The sequence below is a fragment of the Quercus robur genome, chromosome 2 (assembly GCF_932294415.1).
Source record: "Quercus robur chromosome 2, dhQueRobu3.1, whole genome shotgun sequence".
Lineage (NCBI taxonomy): Eukaryota > Viridiplantae > Streptophyta > Magnoliopsida > Fagales > Fagaceae > Quercus > Quercus robur.
The window spans coordinates 82,599,592-82,619,817 of record NC_065535.1 but is presented as its reverse complement, the minus strand read 5'-3'; the positions used below and the strand labels follow the sequence as shown (position 1 = coordinate 82,619,817).

The window sequence follows — 20,226 nt, the reverse complement described above, 5'->3', positions numbered from 1 at the left end:
ATTAAAAACAATCATGTTAACTCCCGTTATTTCGAAAATTTCTTCTTACATAAAATTATTCTTTTGATTTAAGGAATTGTTTTAGTTTTATAGCTTCAATAAGACAACATATTTTGTCCAGCTTTGAGAGAACTATAATCAAAACTACCTCAAGAACAGCATACCCAAAAGGGATACCAACTCAAACCATTTTCACACAATCAAAATACAAGACTTCAACTCCTATATATCTACCATTATGACCGTTTTTTCAGCCAAAAAAAAAAAAACCATTATGATCATCTTATAAGCTTCATCTATGCTGCCCAAAACAGGATATAATTTAATAGAACCTCAGTATTTTGCAAGCTGCTATAATCTAATCCACCTCCTCTCTATGCTCTTAAGCTTTAAAAATGGATGTAATCTAGATTATTTTCAACATAAATAATCTTATATGTTGCAGGCTGGGAGAAAAAGCCTCTCGGTTCATACAGACGGTCAGAATGTGATAAAGAAACTATATTCAAGGTGAGGCTGATATTCACGGTGAATCTTGTAGCAGGCGCTGTCCTGGGCTTCGGAGTTTTGTATTTTTTCTGTTCCTCCTGTGGATTTAGTCTCCCTTGTTGAGGCTAATATTCACGGTGAATCTTGTAGCAGGCGCTGTCCTGGGCTTATTTCCAGTTGTTAGTTGAATGTTATTCCAGCTTACGAAAAAAAAAAAAAAAAAAAAAACTATATTCAACATAGTAACCTTAAAAATGGGTAAGGTCTTAAACTAGCCTGACACATCCAACCTGGAGCAAGCATTTACGGGCATAGTTGAAGACAATAATTTTACAAAAATTCATGGCGAAATGTAGCACTAGCTATAAAGATAAAGGAGTGCAAGCCATTGTAACCATTTGAATCTTGTGTAGAGGAGAAATGCTAAACCAGTGGCACTGAACAAGCAATCTGCAGAGGAGAAACGCATTGCTCTCGATAAAAGTTTCTATTTTACTTATTTGACCATGACAATGCAAAAACGAAAGTAATGAATTAAAATTTGAGAAGGATAAAGTTTCTCTCCAAAATAGTTTTAAAGGACTAAAATGACGAAAATAAAATTTAAAAGACTAAAATGACAATTAACCAAACTTAACAAGTTTAATTTACATTTTTGCCTATTATTAATGTATAAAAAACTTCCGGACTTGAACCAAAGCCTGGTGTTCCCATGCACATAAGACAACCAAAGCCCGGTGTTCCCATGCACTTAAGACATGGGAAGGTATAATCCGGCTCAACTTAGCAGGTAGCCATGTAAGAGTACCTTACACTATACTTTCTCCTACAAAAATTTTATAATCACAACTTAATTAATTACAACTTTTGCCACAACTGTCCACAGCAAATTATGAGTAGTAAAAAAAAAAAAATAGTGGGTTCATGTGAAAATGATAAACAGCCAGTCTCAATCTACTATGTAAGATAGTTATAATAAAAGTTGTGACATTTTATATGGTAGTAGAATTCCTCTTTCTTTCATCCATTTGGATTTTGGACCCACCTAAATCCACACGTCCAACATTATTCATAGTGCCACAACCCAACGCTTACTCTGGGAACCCAAAATTCCCCCATTCCTACCTAATATATACACGATCCAACTCAACAATGCCACCAACTATATATACAGACCAAAAGTTCTACACAAACCAAACTAACTGCCTCTTCTTTCTAACGTTCCAAAGAAAAAAGATAAAAAAAAGTTTGTGCATCTTCATAATTTATACTAGTTCACACTTCATACCCAGTAGGCAGTAGAAGAAGCAAAGAAAAAGAAAATGGGATGGATCAGAATAAAAACTCTCTCTGATCTCATCAACCTTGGTCCGTACTCTAACCCCTCATCATTTTTATTACTCATACGATCTGTTTTACAAGAGTCTATTTTTAATTCAATAATTAGGATATCCCAAGTCAATTAGAATTAGAAAACTGTGAGTATAACTTTTATCCCAACATCAATGACTTTTGCTGTGATTAATTAAATGAATAATTTATTGCTTCTGCTGCACCAGGTCATATTCATTTACTGCTGTTTAATTTTAACAACATATCTGCATTAAAGATGCAACTTTTGTTCTTTGTCAGGTTCATGAGCAGCGAAACTCTGGAAAAGTTTATATCCTCACAAAAGGTACTATATTATTTATCTCTAAAAGGTTGAATGAAGTTATTTTTTCAATTCTTATCATTGCTCAACATTGAAATTCTTCTTTGACAGTCTTTATTTATTTAGAATGGAAGTTATGTCAAAAAAAAAAACTGAATTATGGGATTGCGTAAACATGAAATTCTTATTGGCTTTCAAATTGAAATCTAGTTTGACAGTAGTAGTTCTACAGCTTCAATGGGACAACACATTTTGTCCAGAGTTGATAGAACTATAATCAAAACTACCTCCAGATTAGCATACAGAAAGGGAATTCCAACTCAATCCTTTATCACATAATTAAAACACAAGACTTCAACTCCTTTATATATCTACCATTATGATCATCTTTTTAGCAACCAAAAAAAAAAAAAAAAACATTATGACCATCTATCACCAACAATCTGCAAAGGAGAAACACATTAATCTATATAGGAGTTCCCATTTTACTCATTGACCATAACAATGCGAAAACGAAAATAATTAATTGAAATTTGAAACAAACAAACAAACGAGTTCATTGTTGGTAAGCCAAAGAGAAACAAGCACATCTCTACGCCGACCTCTCTCTCTCTCTCTCTCTCTCTCTCACACAAGCAAGTACTCATCTAATTAATTTTCCACTCTCAAGTTTATCAATTAATTTTTGCCTATTAATTATTAGTTTTTCCTTTTGGAGAACGGAGGTATAAAATAAAATAGAAAAGTGTAAGGATGTTGTGAAAATGTTATCCTATGAATAAAGCTAGGGACACAATATTATCACAATAATTTCATAACAAATTATAAATAGAAAATTATTAATAATAAATAAAAAAATGATGCCAATGATAAACTCAAATAAGAACTAGTAATACATTGCCACGTAAGTTTTGTTATTAAAAATGTTGTATATATAACATTACTTTAGGAGCCACATAAATCTAGAAAATAAAACTATTACAATAATAGAATTCATAAATTTTGTCATAATTTGCCCACATGTTAAGTTGTGAGTGATAAAATTAAATAATGGGTTCATAACTCCTCCCTTCATAACTCGCCACACAAACAAAATTTATGAATTTTGTCGTGGAATTAGCATTATTCAAATTGAGATGTCCAACATCATTCATTGTGCCACAACCCAACGCTCATTTTGGGACCCACAAAATTTGATACACAATTGAAACTTATGAAAGTACCATACAATCCAACTCAACGACGCCGCCAACTATAAAAACCGAATTTCTAAAAAACTATACAAACCAAAGTTGCCGCGTCTTCTTTCTAACTATAAAAAAGTTTGTGCGTCTTTCATATTTCATACTTCATAGTTCATACCCAGTAGAAGAAGCAAAGAAAAAGAAAATGGGATGGATTAGAAATACCGTGGACTCTGTCAAATCCAGAAGATTCAGACCTCTCCCTCAGCTCGTCAATCTTGGTCCGTACTCTAATCCCACATCATTTTTATTGCTCTTACTATGTGTCAGTAAAGCTGCTTGCTTCTTATCTCGACGACCCTCAAAATGTACATGTTTGACATGTTCTTGAATTTCTTATTGGTTTATATATGATACCAAGGTTGCTTCTTATTTGAATCTTGAAAAGTTTCTGTTTACTACTTGATGTTCTTGAAAAAAAAATTCTGTTTACTTCTTCATGCTCTAAGAAGGGTTGCATTTTTTTTTTCAGTCTCATTTCTTTCGTCAGTTATCATATTATCTGAAGGACTAGCATGTCTAGCCGGTGCTGATTCTCCTGGATCACTTCTTGGAGTTGCAATCTCTGAGAGCATGGAACCCGGCATCAAGAGAGTAAGTCCTTTAGTAGTATATAACACTTTTTTTGGTTTTTCTTTGCAATTTGATTGTGGCAAAGTGCTTGATGTATCTTTAGACCCCTATTTTGCATTTACAAGCTGTGTATCTAATGCAGTTCTTTTTTAATAATGATGTATTCTTGTTGTCACAATTATGATGGTTGCTTCAGTTTTTTTAATTATACAAATGCTTTTGGTTTTCTTTATTCCTGGTGTGGTGAATGTGATTAATGGATTCCAAAATATAATAATAAATGAATGTTTGAATTACTCTTATTGTTAATTATATGTCAAAGAGCTCTAATTTAATTGGCAAATCCTATCCTTATTGTGGGTTTCAAGATTCATTAGATGCGTGTATAACTTACCAATCAGGAAAAAAATCTATGAGAAAATTACTGGGGGGTTTACTAAGTAGTGATAGGAATTGCTGGCAGATGATGGCCATGCATTGGTAGTTGTACCAGTAACAACACAGAACCTTGTATTCCATGGTTTACTTTGTCTGTTTGCCGAGAAAGCTGTATGAAAGATTTTATACTGTGTTCACCCTTATACATTCCATCAGTGAAGCATTTAGTGTTAGGATTTTAGATGGCTAATTTCCGTGACAGAAATTTGACTAGGATGAAAAATTCTTAATCCAAAAAATCAGTTAACAGTTGCTGCATCAAAATATTACAATTAGCAGAATCTTGCTTGAGCAAGCAATGTAGCGCGGACAGTACCCATCACAGAGATTTTTGGCCTCTGCCCTGGTTTTGGATTGCTCAAGCAGCAGAGGCCCTCTTGCTCTGTTGACTGAAAGGAAGCAACTTGATGCCTTCTGTTTTTTTAAGTATGCCTAAGTGACTGATGTGAAGTTCATTAAATGCATGTAGTGGTTTGTTGAGTGCAGTAGGCTGAAACAAAATCCAAAGACAAGGAGCTGAGATTCTTTACAATGGCACATGTGGGTAGTGGAACAAAAGGAGGGCTGGCTTTCATTTTTGTATTAAGGCTGGCTGTGTAGAAAAAAAAATATAGAATGGGGAGCTTTCTTTTTAGGCTGGGTGTTGCTGCCATTGAAAGCACCAAGAGAGAGCAAAAAGAAAAATAATTTTTTGAGAGTTTCGAGAGCAAAATAGGAAAAATCTTCGTCTCCCTCAGTTTGTTTTTGTTCTTGATCTTAAGCATTCTTTCACACTCCATTGATTAAGCCAAGTTCATAGAAATTTTTATATACCCATTGTGAGCAAAGTGAGGTTGAAACCAGAGAGCCCAAATCTAGCGAGGTTCATTGAGAAAATTTTTAAAATGTCCTTGGAGTGCTAGAGATTCTGGTTCAGAGGAGATCACTGGAAAAGAATTCTAGAAATTTTGGGGATATTGCAGTAGGAAGGCAAGTAAAGCACTTACAGAGTTTGCATAGGTCTACGCTACAAAGGTTTTGTGTGTCTTTGACATTGTAACTGTTTCTCTATATGTGATTTTGCGACGAGAAACTTTTGCACTTGTAGTGATTTTTCCATTGGAAAGCTTTTTTGCACCTCATAACCATTCTTTGGTCCTATATTTGAGGCCTAAATATATAAATTTCTGGGTATATTTTTGCGAATATATATGATTAAATGTCTATTTAATTTATTTCAGCAATTGTTGATCACCGAGGGATCTAAACTATAAATCCGACTTAATAGGATTTTTTCATGTAACTATGTTATGGAAGAGTAACTGTTTCTCTTTTTTTTAATATGTTATGTGATTAAATGTTTTTTTTTTAATTTAATTCCACGTTGTTAATCACTGAGGGGTTTAAACTATAAATCTGACTTAGTAGGATTTTTTCATATAAATATGTTATGACACTTCCTATGTAGATGTAGTGAAGTGCCTAACTATTAAATGCTCTATTTGGCTTCATTCTGTTTGTTGGCATAATATTTTGATTCTCTGGCAGGGTGACCTCATGTTCTTGAATATTAGCAAGGATCCCATTCATGCAGGAGAAATCATCCTCTTCAATGTAGATGTATGTTCTTTTTTTGCTGCTATCCATACATTGTGCTTTAGCTCCACATGCCAGGCCTGTTTTTCTCTACTTCAGTTGAGTTAGTTGGCCCCATTGGTCTCTCAATCCGTTAGGTTCTTTGGGCCTGGATATGAGAGGGGGTATTAATACAATTCCCAGAAGGTGTTGTATTTGATGTGGGTTTATATGCTGATTGTGCATCTTCACTTAAAATTTTAAGCGTCTAGATTGGATGCTCTAATAGTATCTTTTGTACATTCTTCAGGGGCTTGATGTTCCAATTTCCCACCGAGTAATCACGGTAAGAATTTTCTGTTGACAGCTTGTTTGTCTTTCATTTGTGTGTTTTTTCTATTCAATGTCACTCAGCCTTCACTTGTCCCTGCTTTTTCCATATCAATATGATATAAACATAGATAAGGTATATCTATTTGCCGAACACTCCAAAATGGTTGAGAATCTTTGGAAACCTAGGCAAAGAAGCACTTGGAAACAAACTTGCTTCCAACACCAAAACCCGTCCATTTTAACATAAGTTGAAGTGTATAACTTCATTCAGAAGGCATGAAGCAAAGGCTTGATCACGAAGAAGGTATTTTATTAAATTTCCTAGAGTCAAGAGTACATGTGTTTGTATTTTAACTTCATTCATAAGTCATTGCACCAAGGCTTGACATCTAGATAGTGAAGTTGATAGTATTTTATTAAATTTCATAGAATTAAGAGTATATTCGTTATTCAATTATTAGGATTTCCTAAGTCAATTACAATTAGAATTAGGGTTTAGTCTTAGTAATCTATATAAAACAGTATTGTACTCCTATGGAGACAGTTTTATTAATTGATTAGTAAAAGTTCTCTTGGAATGGTATGATTTTGCTCTCTCTTGTTTGGCGCTGACTCCAAGCAAGCCTAGGTAGTGGCTCCTAGGTTATTTATCCTTTATTATTCTATTTTTCAATCTTATTTTTGCATCCTTTTGGTTTTGTCCTACCTCAATATTGGTTAATGCTTTTATATTCAGTCAGTCCTATCTTATACCCCAACATCTATAACTTTTTATGTAATCAATTAAGTGAATAATTTATTGCTTCTGCTGTTTCTCAAAAAAAAAAAAAAAAATTGCTTCTGCTGCACCAGGCCATATTCATTCGTTGCTGTTTATTTCTAACAACATATATATCTGCGCTAAAGATACATCTTTTATTATTTGTCAGGTTCATGGGCACCGAAATACTGGAAAAGTTTATATCCTCACAAGAGGTACTATATTATTTATCTCTAAATTTATCATTGCTCATCATTGAAATTCCTCTTTGACAGTCTTTATTATGGGATTGCATAAACCTGACATAGTCATGAAAATTTATATTGTCTTTCAAATTGAAATCTAGTTTGATTGTATTAGTATGAGTGATTTTAATCATATGATACTGTTTAAGCAAATACTACACTTTATTGACTCTAATTTCCCTTCTGCTAATTTTATCAGGGGACAGTAATCATTTGGATGACAGGATATTATATGCTCGAGGCCAACGTTGGTTGCTACGACACCATGTCATTGCGAGAGTTGTTGGGTAAAGTTCACATGTAGAATAATACCTCTTCTTTTACTACCAACTTGTCAAAAGACCAAAGCATTCTCAGAATGTTATATAGATATTTTATTTTTTTTTAGAAGAAAATGTTATATAGATTTTAGTTATGCACAGTGAAAGTTTTTTAATTAATAAACAGGACATCACAAATAAACTTATATTAGAGATACCATAAGTTGATTTATATACTCATGTCAGTTTATGTCAATATTTTTTCTAAGTCATTATTTTTTATTGGAAAATTGGAACTACCTGATGTACAAATGATATGCATAAAATAGTATAAAGAACTACAAATGAATGGGAATTAAAAACAAACAAATAAATATTCAATAAAATCTACAAGAGAGAGGATATTGATAGGACCCAAAACCTGGGATCATTTGAACAATGTTCTTATGAAAGCCCGTTTCATTTGAACCAATTAGGCTTTCACATCTTCAAACATACAATCATTCATCTCTCTCTCCACAAATGTCCACATCGAGCATAATGGAGCTAAATGCATGAGCATGATAAAATATCTTCCTGAGGTGCTGACCCTGCTTTGTCCAAGCGTGCCGATGATTGATTCATTTGGTTGGCTTCATGGGGTTGAGCCTAATGCTTGGGGGTTGTCTAGGCAACACACTCTTGCAAGGCAAATAGTGTTCATTCACCAATACCACACAAGAGCAAGCTGCTGATGGAAACCGGAGGCTTGCAGGTCTTTGCTCCCATGTGGGATGAACCTTTTGTCCCTCAGTGCTTGCTTTCCTGTGGTGCTGTCCCTGCCTTGGCATGGTCATATCAATGACAAATTAATTTGATTGGCTTCTTCATGGGGATTGTGCCTCATGCTTGGGGGCTTGCCTAGGCTAAAATTAAATGACTAAGCATATCCAGCTCTTTAAAAGTGTCTTTGTCCATTAGATTATCAGTGCCTATTTGGCGTTTAAATATAATAAACCATAGACCTGTACATTAAGCATCTCAATTTTTCATGAAGCCAAAGGTTTGATCATTCTTCCAGGATCTTCATCATATGGTCATAACTTGTCAATATATTGTATCCAAAAGAAACCTAATCAATGACTTCCTTTGATCTGCACAATGTTCAATTATATTCCTTTTCCATGCAGGTTGTTGCCTTATGTTGGTTGGATCAAACTTATCCTTACTGAAAACCCCATAATCAAGGTTTGCTTGTGTTGAAATTTTAAAGTTTTTGCAGCATGAAAATCCTTTATTTCTATCAATAGAAATGAGACATTTTCTCAAAAACTGCTTCAAATCATCCATTTTCCTTTTCTTATGACAAAAGAAGTTCATTCAGTTTAAATTATGTAACCTTTCCTTGGGCTTGGCACTGCTTGTGAAATTAAATTGTTTCTTTTTACCAGTTTAAACTTGCATATTTCAATTCTAAATTACCATATCTTCTTGCAGTACATAGTTTTAGGCACATTGGCATTGCTGATCGCTACCTCAAAGAATTAGAGATATAAATTTCCAGTTTCAATACATGGCTCTCACAATACAGATTTAACAGAGACCAAGAAGAAAGGAGATATATAGGAGATTAGGCTTGGTCATACTCCGGATAAATTTTATAGATCTGAATATCTTTTCTGTTATGTAGACTGACAGTCAAAACACAGACTTGGATTAAATATACTTGTTAAGGTTGATATCAATTGGATGAGATGTTTCTTTTGTTAATCTCCTCAGTGCCTTGGACAACATGATCTTGCTGCTACAAACTTTCTTCTATGGGTCAATGCTATGGCCTTGACTGAGAGCATATTATGGATGAATAAAACATTTGTCATGGCTGTTATTGCATCATACAAATACCCTCTCTGCTTACTTGTGATCAGCAATTTTTATTTCAACGATGCATTTCTTTTTTCATACAAATTACAACTCTGTTCTCTGAAAGGTAATATTCAAGATTATTCATAATTAGTACCAGTCATTGTACTAGCCTTTGTTTTACCATCATATGGAGTGTTTGGATGAGAAATTTTGATGCAGGATTTTCTTTTTAAAATTGTCATTTTATGTTTTTCAATGTTAATTCTCTTTTATGCCAACAGAAGAGTAACTTCAAAATTCTGTAAAACTTTAAATTGAACGGTTTTCAACTATAACCAAATCCCGGAGTTTCAAATTTCATGAAGAATGTGTTAATGATAAATTCTAACAATATTATCTTTCTCATGGTGCCACTATTACTCTTCACGTTGCCATTGCTACTACCACAATCATAATATTTATCATTGCTATTGCCACCACCAAAACAGCCACAATTATCATTACCATCACTACCACGCGCCGATATCACTATCACCCTATTGCCACCAACACCATCACACCATACCACCACTATTACAAAGTCATTGTCATACTTAATCATTGGTGTAACAAGTAACAACTACTTCATTGTCATACTTAATCATAGGTGTAACAACTACTTGATTAGACTGTAATTTCTTAAATTTCAAATATGCTTGTTCAAAAATTCATATTTTTTAATGGAGTTAGTATTCACGTCAATTGAACTTTGAGATAAAGCAATCGACTAAGAACCAGACCTCATGAAGTGAAAGTTATTAGTTTGAATTTCATCACATTTCCCTTCACATTGGGGTCCAAAACGCACTTATTAAAAAAAATCATGTCAACTCCAGTTTTCTGTTAAATTCTTCTTCCTAATATAACATTAATTTTTTAATTTAAAGAATTCAATCTCCAAGATTCTTGGTCCTAATACTACATTAACCTTTTTATTTAAGGAATGGTTGTTTTAAAATAGAAAGTTAGGGTATGGTTTCAGTACTTCAAACATCAGTTTTCCACCAGTCCCCCACAAAACATGCACACACCAAAAAAAAAAATCAACTTGTTATCCACAAATATTGCAGGAAATGGAATAATGGAGAGGAGAGTTAGATTAGTAAGCATCACATCGAATAGAAGGAAACCATGGTTGAGTTCTACTGCTTCATGGGACAACCCACATTTTGTCCAGAGTTAAGAGAACTATAATCAAAACTACCTCCAGACAAGCATACAAAAAAGGAATTCCAACTCAATACTTTTTCACATAATTAAAACACAAGACTTCTACTCCTATATATATCTACCATTATGTTTTATGACCATCTTATAAGCTTCGTCCATTCTGCCTTAAACAGCTATCTGCAAGGAGAAACGCATTGCTCCAGATAAAAGTTCCCATTTTACTCATTTGACCATTACAATGCAAAAACGAAAATAATTTAATTGAAATTTGGAAAAAAAAAATGAGTTCATTGTTGGTAAGCCAAAGAGAAAGTAGCCATGCTACCCTCTCTCTCTCTCTCTCTTAAGTAATTACACCTCTGCAGCTAATCCAAAAACTATATGATTTTACATGCAAAATTTATAAGGTTATGGACAGCTGAACACAAATACAAAAGGTGCAATGATGCACTTGATAATCATTTTCAAAACTGATGCTTATCTTGTAGCTATAATGTGTTTGAATTATTTATCATGTCTAATGGCAGATTATAGTTGAGACTTGGAAAAACCATCTTGTACTTGCAAAGCTGTGCACTTTGTTGGTCTACAGCTGATCCATTGTTAGGGTCCTTTTTCTACTTTTTCACACCCTAGACACATGTCCTGAAACCACTAGACAGCTTCTAGTTTGGAACCAGGTCCAGCATTTTTGCAGAATGGTCTTGGAGGTCTCATCTTGCCGCTGCCAAGTCTGTGCACAAACATTAAATCCAAAGTCCGAAGAACATTCATGCAAAATGGACTTACTCTCCTCTTCTACCACAGAAGGAACATTTCTGCGTCTTCTTTTGTCACAGAAGAAACCTTTCTCCATCCACTGCCATAGAAAGAACCTTTTCCCACTTTCAACAGCACAGTGACCTTTTATTTTTCTGTTGTTGCTAATGACCTGCATGCAAATTACTAAAACCCAAAGGAAATATTATCAAGTAGTAAATGTTAGCTTGCAATAGGTTAGCATATGTAATCTCATATATATATATGTACTTCATAACAGGAGTTGGGCCACAAGGTTTTCGGCACCAACTCTTGCAGCCTTGTTGCTTTATTCCTAAAGGTGCACAAAACTGTGAAGTTTAAGACTTGAATCCAAGTGGCCTCGCTGGAATAATTCTTATAGAGAGATTTTGGTGAGGAGGTCTTCATGGAAGAGAGGAAGTTATCCTAGTAGTGCATGTCAAAACTACTCTTCTACTACAAATTCCTAGAATACTGCATGGGAAACTCTTGTTTTTACTAGGGATTCTCTCTAATTTTCTCGTATAGCTGTGTTGTGATGGTCTGATATGGTGTAATCTAACGTCCCTTTTGGCTTCTTGGATTTCTCCCTGAATAACGAGCCTTTCACTTGTCCCTAGCTTTCTCGTCAGGTTTTCTATCTTTATTTGGGTATTTACTACCACGATATGGTTTCTTGGCTTTAACCCTAAATGAATGATTCGTTTGTTTTTAGTTTTTGGAGATGACATTTTTTTTTTTGGCAATCTCTTTCAGGCTTATTTGTTATGGCAGGTGTGCTTCCTGGAAGCATGGAACTCGACTTCAAACGACGAAGTCCTTTAGAAGAATATAAAACTTTTTTCTGTGCGATTTTGATAGTAGCAAAGTGGTTGAAGCCATATAATTCAACTTTGAGCCTCCTCTAGTTTTTTTGTTAGATGTTTTTTGATATTAACTGTGATAGGGAGGAAAGAGTCATAAAAGAAAATCAAAAGACACATTTATCCTTGTTTTTTCACAAAAGTGAGTTACGGAGACTTAATGGAGGACATCTCTGATGAGTAAAATGATAATTTTCAAACCACAAATGGCAAAATCAAAACCAACTTAACCACAGTTGGGTTAAGTCTAATCTCCCCTTATTTATGTTTATAAAAATAAAATATAGAACACACATTTTATGAGCCCAAGTATTCAACTAATTACTTTCTTAAAAAAAAACTATATATATATATATATATTCAACTAACTATATTAACTTAATATATTAGCTGTATAAATTTTTTTTTTTATGACCATTTTTTTAATAACAAAATTTTACCCAAATGTTTCAAAAGAATATTGGCACCAATCTAGTAACCAGTATGGTAGATACCAATTGGTACCAATATGATATTGACTACTTTGATTACTCTTCAAATTAACACACACCGCCACCACTACCACCCACTATTATTACTGTCACCATTACCATCAATACCACATATTGCTATCACTACCACCCATCGCAACCAACATCTAACATAAAATGATTATCTCTATTTGAAAACAAATAAATTCAGATTAAAAAAAATGTAACCATAAAATGAACTTCCTCCATATTAAATTAGATATTTCCATCACACTATTCTTCTACTATTACCATATCATTGTCATAATTTTTCGTCACACTATCGTTCTATCACATTTTACTACTTTTTATAAAGGATTTTACAATCAACTGAAAATATTTTACAAGTTTGACCACATTTTACATGCAAACAAACACCTAAATAAAGATAAATATTTTTTCAAAAAATATTTTATTTCAAAACAAAACGGAGTGTAGAACTATATAAGAGCAAAGTATGTAAACACTTGCTTAGATGCAATACATTAGATTCTCTAAATAAATTTAAACACATAGTTGTGTTGACTGATAAAACACAACTAATTTTGTTTCTTTTCTTTTTGATAGGTAATCAACCAATGTTCTTTCTCAACGATAATAGCTTCAATGGTGCTATTTGTTTAAAAATGGATTAATTTGGGAACATAATGTACTTTACCTAAAGAACTGTACCATAGTTTTATTAATAATCAAAACTACCTCAAGATTAACATACAGAAAAGGGTTACCTGTTCAATCCATTGTAACATGATTAAAATACAAGACTTTCGACTCTACACTTCTAACATTATGATCATCTTAAAAGCTTTGTCAACGATGCCAAAACAGGATATAATTTAAAGAAAACCCCAGTATTTTGCAAGCTTAATAACCGTACATATCTAATCCACCTCTTAACTATGCACTGAGCATGAATAGATGTTGCGGGTTGGGAGAAAAAGCCGCTCATTTAACAAACACATACAAAGAATACTATATTCAACATAGCATATAGCCTGAAAAATGATTTAACTTGCCCGATGCATCCAAACTGCAGCAAGCATTCACATAGTTAAAGGCAATAATTTTACAACATCATGGCGCAGTGTAGTACTAGTCTACTAGATATAAAGCTAAAGGTGCTATAACCCTTTACTCTTGTGCAGATTCCCCAGTCTCCGTGCATTCTTCAGAATAGGTAATGCTAAGACGGTGGGCCAGTGGCACTGAACAAGCAATCTGCAAAGAAGAAACAAATTACTCTAGATAAAAGTTGCTATGTTTTACCATATACAAAAACAACAATAACTCCTGGAATTTTTTTTTTTTGTGGGGTGTGTGGAAGGGGGGTGGGGGGAAGTCAATTGTTGGCAAGCCAATGTGGCAACCTTTGCAGCTAATCCATAAACTATATGATTTTGAGTAATGCTACAGGCACATTTTTTTTACAATATTTTTACAAACGGTTAATGCGGCAAACTATTACTCATTCTCATTTGGCCTCACCGCTAACATTACTTTTTTCCTTACTAATAACTACTCACCACATCAGCATTTTGTAAAAAAAGCTTGTAGCTCTAGCCTTTTCATATAATTTTACATGCAATATTTACAAGTATAAGGATAACTAAACACAAATGCCAAAGGTACAATAATGGCACTTAACAATCTTTTTGAAAGCTTTATATATATATTGAAAATTATAATTCATACATGAAAAACCGTCTAGTAATTGCAAAGCTGTGCACTTTGTTGCACACATCTAATATATTTTAAACATTATCTATCACTTGGGTAAACATATAACCCATTACAGTTAGCCACACTCCATTATAGTCTTTGCCACATTCTCAGCATTTTGGAATGAAGTAGCTGCTGTCAAGATTGAAGAATCTAACCCATATTATCTTGACAGTTAAGAATTTCACAATTGCACCAGGCAGTAGCCAGTCCAGATCAGTACAATTTAAAAATTAGAAACATTAATTATTGTTTTAAGTACCAAATTCACAGCTTTACTTCGCTTAAGTTTTGGAGGTCCAAACTTGCCCCCAACTAACTGCCTTGAACCACTTGTGAACAATATCCCACATACCCAACAAGATACCACTGCCTTTGTTTTATCTCATGGAAAATAGCTCCTTCACATAAATATCAACTGACAAACTTGGATGCAGCAAGTCACAGCCCATGAATTCACAGGAACCTTTTTACCAAACTCACATACAACTTCCCTATTCAAATTCTGGCCAATTTCCCTGGATTTACTCATGATTGTCCTAGATGTAATATTCCTGAAACCACTTTGCATGCTATAAGGGATTCTATGTGAGCCATAGAATTTTGTATTGCTCTTCCTGGACAGACATCAATTTCTTCCAGTTACCTCTAATTATACCCCTTGGAATATTATTTTTGCATATGGGATTTGGCAACTTTGGTTATCTTTCAAAAAAAGGATTTTTAACCCATCTGACACCCGTAATCAAATGCTGCACAGAACCCTTCACTTATCTTCGCAGTATTTTCTACTTATTCATCCTCGCAAATCTAGCATTCCCAAATGCATCTTAAACATCTCTTGGCAACCTCCTGTTGATCCATTTGTTACTCTAAATATCGATGGAAGTACCTTAGGCAATCCAGGATATGCTGGAGGTGGGGGAGTGATAAGAGACTCTCAAGGGAGATGAATCGTTGGATTTCCCCCTCACATAGGTTTAACAACCAACAATATAGCTGAGCTTTGGGCAGTTCGGCAAAGGTTATACATGGCATGGGATGCAGGCATAATAATTTTAAATATAGAGGTAGACTCTACTTTAGTTTTTTTTTTTTTTTTTTTTTTGATAAGTAACGTAAGAATATTAATAATAATAGAAAAAGTGCCAAGCCGAGTACATTGGGGATGTACTATGGGGGCACGAATCAGGAAACAAAAGAACAACGATAAAGAAAAATAGGAAAAGAAGAACAAGAAAAATGAGAAAAGACCACACTCCAATCAAAGAGAGTAAGCAAGAAAAAAGACTTAATCTCTATCAAAGAACGTTCACAACCCTCAAAGCTTCTAGCATTCCTTTCACGCCAAATGCACCAAATCAAGCAATGAGGCACTAATCTCCAAAAATCAATGTGACGATGTCGCGTAAACTTTCCTTGCCAAGCCTCAAAAAACTCAAGAACAGTATGAGGCATAACCCATTGAATACCAAACAAGCAAAAAACCAAAGACCACAACTCCCAAGCTATGGAGCAATGAAGTAAAAGATGATCCACCGACTCCCCACGTCTCTAACACATATAGCATCAATCAAGTACTTTCACACATCTTTTATGAAGGTTGTCTGTGGTTAAGATCTTACCTAAGGAAGCAAACCAAGAAAAGAAAGCCACCCGTGGAGGAACTTTCGATTGCCATATCATTTTCCATGGGAAGGAAACAACAGTAGGAGGATAGAAGGAACTATAATATCCTCTAACCTCAAAACCTCTATTCCTTGCAAGCTTCTAACAAACCTTATCTGGGCCAAACCCCTGCATTGTCGAAGAATAGACCAACCCCATAAACCAATCAAAGGCTTCTTCTTCCCAATCTTGGGGTGGACGACAAAATTGCACATTCAAGTGAAACCTCCCAGCAGACCAACCCATAATTTCAGCCAACAAGGAATCCTTCGACCTACTAATACAATAAAGCTCTAGAAAGGCCTCTTGGAGAGTACAATCCCCGCACCACGCATGCTTCCAAAATTTCACTCTAGTACCATCCCCCACATCATATACTAGGAGTTTAGAGAAGTTCAACCAGCCACTTCTAATGTATCTCCACAAGCTAACCCCATAAGGACTCTACTTTAGTTATAAGTTGCCTAACTTCTCCTGGGGATATGGCTCTGGCCTTGGCCCCTTTAATTTGTGATTGCAGGATCCTCCTAGACAGAAAATGGATGGTTTGTCTGCATCATACATACCATGAGGTAAACAGAGTGGCGGACAGGCTTGCAAAAAGGGGAAGGGAGCAAAGCAGCCAACTGAAAAATCTATTCACACTGTCCATCTTTTGTACCTTGTAGTCATATATGGGCCCGTTTGCAGAAGTGTACTCCTAGAGAGTGCTCCATGGTTCATTTTGTAAATAGACACCAACTACAGGTGTCTACTGGACATACTTGATGCAATGTGTTCTTTAATTATTATATAAATTTCCCCTTTTTACCCACACAAAAAAAAAATCTTAACTGGTATTTAACAATTTAATCTCTCTCTCTCTCTCTCTCTCTATATATATATATATATTCCAGCCAAGTTTAGAACCTTCAAAGTGAATATGTCATCCCAGCACAGCATCTACAGGTGTCTACTGGACATACTTGATGTAATGTGTTCTTTAATTATTATATAAATTTCCCCTTTTTACCCACACAAAAAAAAAATTCTTAACTGGTATTTAACAATTTAATCTCTCTCTCTCTCTCTCTCTCTCTCTCTCTCTATATATATATATATATATATTCCAGCCAAGTTTAGAACCTTCAAAGTGAATATGTCAACCCAGCACAGCATATTTAAGGCCATTGCTTATTAGTTGCAATCAAACCACTCCCAACAATTAATCAAGATTCTAAACACGTGTTGGAAAAGAATACAAGCATGTGACCAACCTTGACTACTCTATTGAGGATCCATAGCCAACTAAGTTTTAATGGTTGTTGTTATCTAAACATGTGTAAAGTTAAATAGCAGAATACTAAAAGTAACAATGTTTGTATGTCTCATAACAAATATTTCACAATACAAAACCACATCTAGTGAATTATGTAATCAAAAGTTTCCTGCCTATATAGTCCCTACCTAGAGAGAAGAGGAACAAAATAACTTATTCAGCATTGCTTAACTAATATTCTGTAAAGAGTGATCCAAAAGTAACCTTCATAATACAGTAAAATCTTAAACAAAAACACAGGAGATAAATTGAAAAGTTAAAAACCTTGATCCAAATCGTCAAGCCCCCACAGATTCAAACTTTTGTAGCATGTCACAATGAGGCGTCTCACGAATAAATCCCCACTGGCGCCGCTGCATCTCGAGCCGACAATTCTGTGCAAGTATAGTAAAATACTCCCTCTCAACTTTCCCTTCCAGTGACACCCGTTGCGCGCTATCCGGCGGGTACTCCTGCTCAAACTTGGTAGTCTTCACATAATAATTAACACCCTTTTGGGTGGTAAACCGATACTCATAAGGATAAGACCTCGAAAGAGCATAAATGGGATCAGAAGACGGCAAAAAACTCAGAAGCAGAATGAGCAGAACTGGCAGCAATTGAATTAGCATCCGAAGATTGAACCCACCGGACCCATTATCACCACCACCCCTATGCCCCATTCCTTGCCCAAAACTAAACCCGTTAAACTGCGTAGCCGCAGTTGGAGCCATTCCACCACCGAAGAAGAAGTTCCTAAATATCTCCTCCGCGTCAAAATCAGCTTCGTAGTATCCACCATTATAGCTGTGAGCACGCCGCGCAGGACGACGCTCGTAAACGGGCTCATCAGACCCCGAAACGTCGTATTTCCGCTTGCTCTCCTCGTTGCTGAGACACTGAAACGCTTTGGAAACAGCCTTGAAGGCTTCCTCGGCGCCCGGGGCCTTGTTCTTATCGGGATGAACCTTCAAAGACAGTTTCCGATACGCTTTTCGCACATCCTCGACCGTGCAACTCCTCTCCATCCCCAAAATCTCGTAGTAGTCTTTCTTCTTCTTAATCTGCCTCACGATCGCGATTTGCTCCTCCGTGTACGAGGCCGATGCGGATGCCGATGAGGCCGACGATGAAGACGGACCTCGGTGGCGGACCGATGGCTGATCGGACGGTTTCGATGGCTCCGATGTGCCGTTATTGGTCGGCCCCGAAGAGCCATGAGGTTGTGGATCGCCGGGACCATTGGATTCTTTCTCAATCTCCGATAAGAGATCATCGACCGGAAGAGTGGGATCGAGACGACGAGCTTTGGAGATGAATTTCAAGGCTCGGCTTCGATCTCCAGCTTCCATAGCTTGTTTACCGATTCTCAAGCATTTCAAAGCGTCGTCTTTGTTCCCTTCCATTTTCCAATTAAGAAAAAACCGAAAACCCTAGAAATTTTTTTTTTGGGGATTTTGAATTTGCGAAAAAAAAAGTGAAATCGAAGGATTAGAAATTGGAGTGGATTGAAAATAATGGAAGAGAGAAATTGAGGTTACAGATGGAAGCGAGGTGGGGATGTTTTATCAGTGAGTTAGAGTAAAGGAAAAATTGACCAAATAGGGTTTCATTTGGAGAAAGACAGAGAGAGATTAAAAATTGGAGAAATCTCTAGTATTTGTTGTTGTTGTTGTTGTTGTTTCATGCTTGGTCGGGGATTGTGGAAAAATATCAGTGGGGAAAGGGGGTCGTCCCTTCCTTTTTAGAGGCGTGTTTGGGAGGTTATGGGAATTGGGAGTAGTGATGTTATGTATGAGGTCATTTCCTTGTGTCGTTTAGACTTTTAGATAATTAAGTTGTTTAGTACGACTTGTAGTCTAGTAGTACGTGAGATATACAGACTAATTAAAAAATTTATGTAAACAAAAAAATTCATGAATTTTTACTATCTTGATAATTAGTGAGCAACTTGAATGCAAAAATTCCAAAGATGTGACATAGCTCGTACTCTCAAAAAAAAAAATGCAAAAAATACCATATATGGAGTCAAAATGCATTTTTTTTTTAATACAAATTAGTAAAGTAACATCTAAAATAAGACAACCTTTAAAACTTAAAAACTTTATTTTTTTTCTTCTCAAAAAAAAAAAAAAAAAAAAAAAAACTCTTACTTTATTCAACACCTCTCTCCCTCCTTTGAGGTCTCTCTCATTTGAACTTGCTATTCCATGACTCTTCATCTCTCCTCTTATCCTAACTCTTTCTCTCTCTCTCTCTCTCATTAGAAATTCGAAGATCTCTCTTTTTCTCTCTGTCGGAGCTCATCATTGTTGGATAAGGACAAAGTCAAAGGCGCCAAGTGTGAATGCTCCACCATTGTTGGGTTTGGGTTTGGACTCAAATCGACTTGGGTTTGGTTCTCAAAGACTGGTGGGTTATTATGCTGCTAATCGAGTTTAGGTTTGGGTTGATGGGTTTGATTTTGCAATGGGCGGTGGTGGTTGGGAGGTGGATGGGAGATGGATTTGGGGAAAAGTGGCAGTTGATTTTGCTGTTTGGGTTTAGTTTTTACTGTTGGTGTTGGTAGAAAATATATGATTTAGGGTGTGTTTAGATACCGCTTATTTTGCTAAAAGCTGAAAATTGAAAACACTGTAGAAAAATAATTTTTAAATGTATGAATAGTGTCGTGTGACCCATTTTTAATGAAAGTTTTGTTGAAAAAAAGATATTTGTGGGTCTCGTGAATAGTGCACAAGACCCACTAAAAACACACCACAACCATGGAACTCGCATCTTAAAAA

General features: G+C 35.3%; 2 protein-coding genes across 3 annotated transcripts; one reads left to right on the top strand and one right to left on the bottom strand.

The window, feature by feature from the left end:
* Positions 1-916: 916 nt before the first annotated feature.
* LOC126715363 (chaperone protein dnaJ 49-like) lies at positions 917-19,204 on the bottom strand. 2 transcript variants are annotated; one of them, XM_050415938.1, is made up of 2 exons: positions 17,726-19,204; positions 917-939 (listed from the first exon to the last, which is right to left on the bottom strand). In XM_050415938.1, the coding sequence occupies exon 1, from the start codon at positions 18,844-18,846 to the stop codon at positions 17,740-17,742; it is 1,107 nt and encodes a 368-aa protein (XP_050271895.1). In that variant the 5' UTR covers positions 18,847-19,204; the 3' UTR covers positions 917-939; positions 17,726-17,739. The 2 variants fall into 2 exon arrangements, with proteins under 2 accessions (XP_050271895.1, XP_050271894.1); XM_050415937.1 differs by lacking the exon at positions 917-939 and adding an exon at positions 13,572-13,974 and having other exon boundaries at positions 17,726-19,201.
* On the top strand, positions 3,533-9,299 carry LOC126704368 (uncharacterized). The gene is made up of 8 exons (XM_050403354.1): positions 3,533-3,608; positions 3,860-3,981; positions 5,926-5,997; positions 6,263-6,298; positions 7,215-7,260; positions 7,490-7,577; positions 8,720-8,777; positions 9,027-9,299. Exons 1-8 carry the CDS (start codon positions 3,533-3,535, stop codon positions 9,075-9,077), a joined length of 549 nt encoding a protein of 182 aa, XP_050259311.1. The 3' UTR covers positions 9,078-9,299.
* Positions 19,205-20,226: the final 1,022 nt, after the last annotated feature.

Bases quoted from the DNA above. Each gene is read 5' to 3' on its own strand.
- LOC126715363 (XM_050415938.1), bottom strand. From the start codon at position 18,846: ATGGAAGGGAACAAAGACGACGCTTTGAAATGCTTGAGAATCGGTAAA.
- LOC126704368 (XM_050403354.1), top strand. From the start codon at position 3,533: ATGGGATGGATTAGAAATACCGTGGACTCTGTCAAATCCAGAAGATTC. The intron at 3,982-5,925 runs GTAAGTCCTTTA...ATTCTCTGGCAG, and splicing joins TGGAACCCGGCATCAAGAGA to GGTGACCTCATGTTCTTGAA. The intron at 7,261-7,489 runs GTACTATATTAT...TAATTTTATCAG, and splicing joins AGTTTATATCCTCACAAGAG to GGGACAGTAATCATTTGGAT.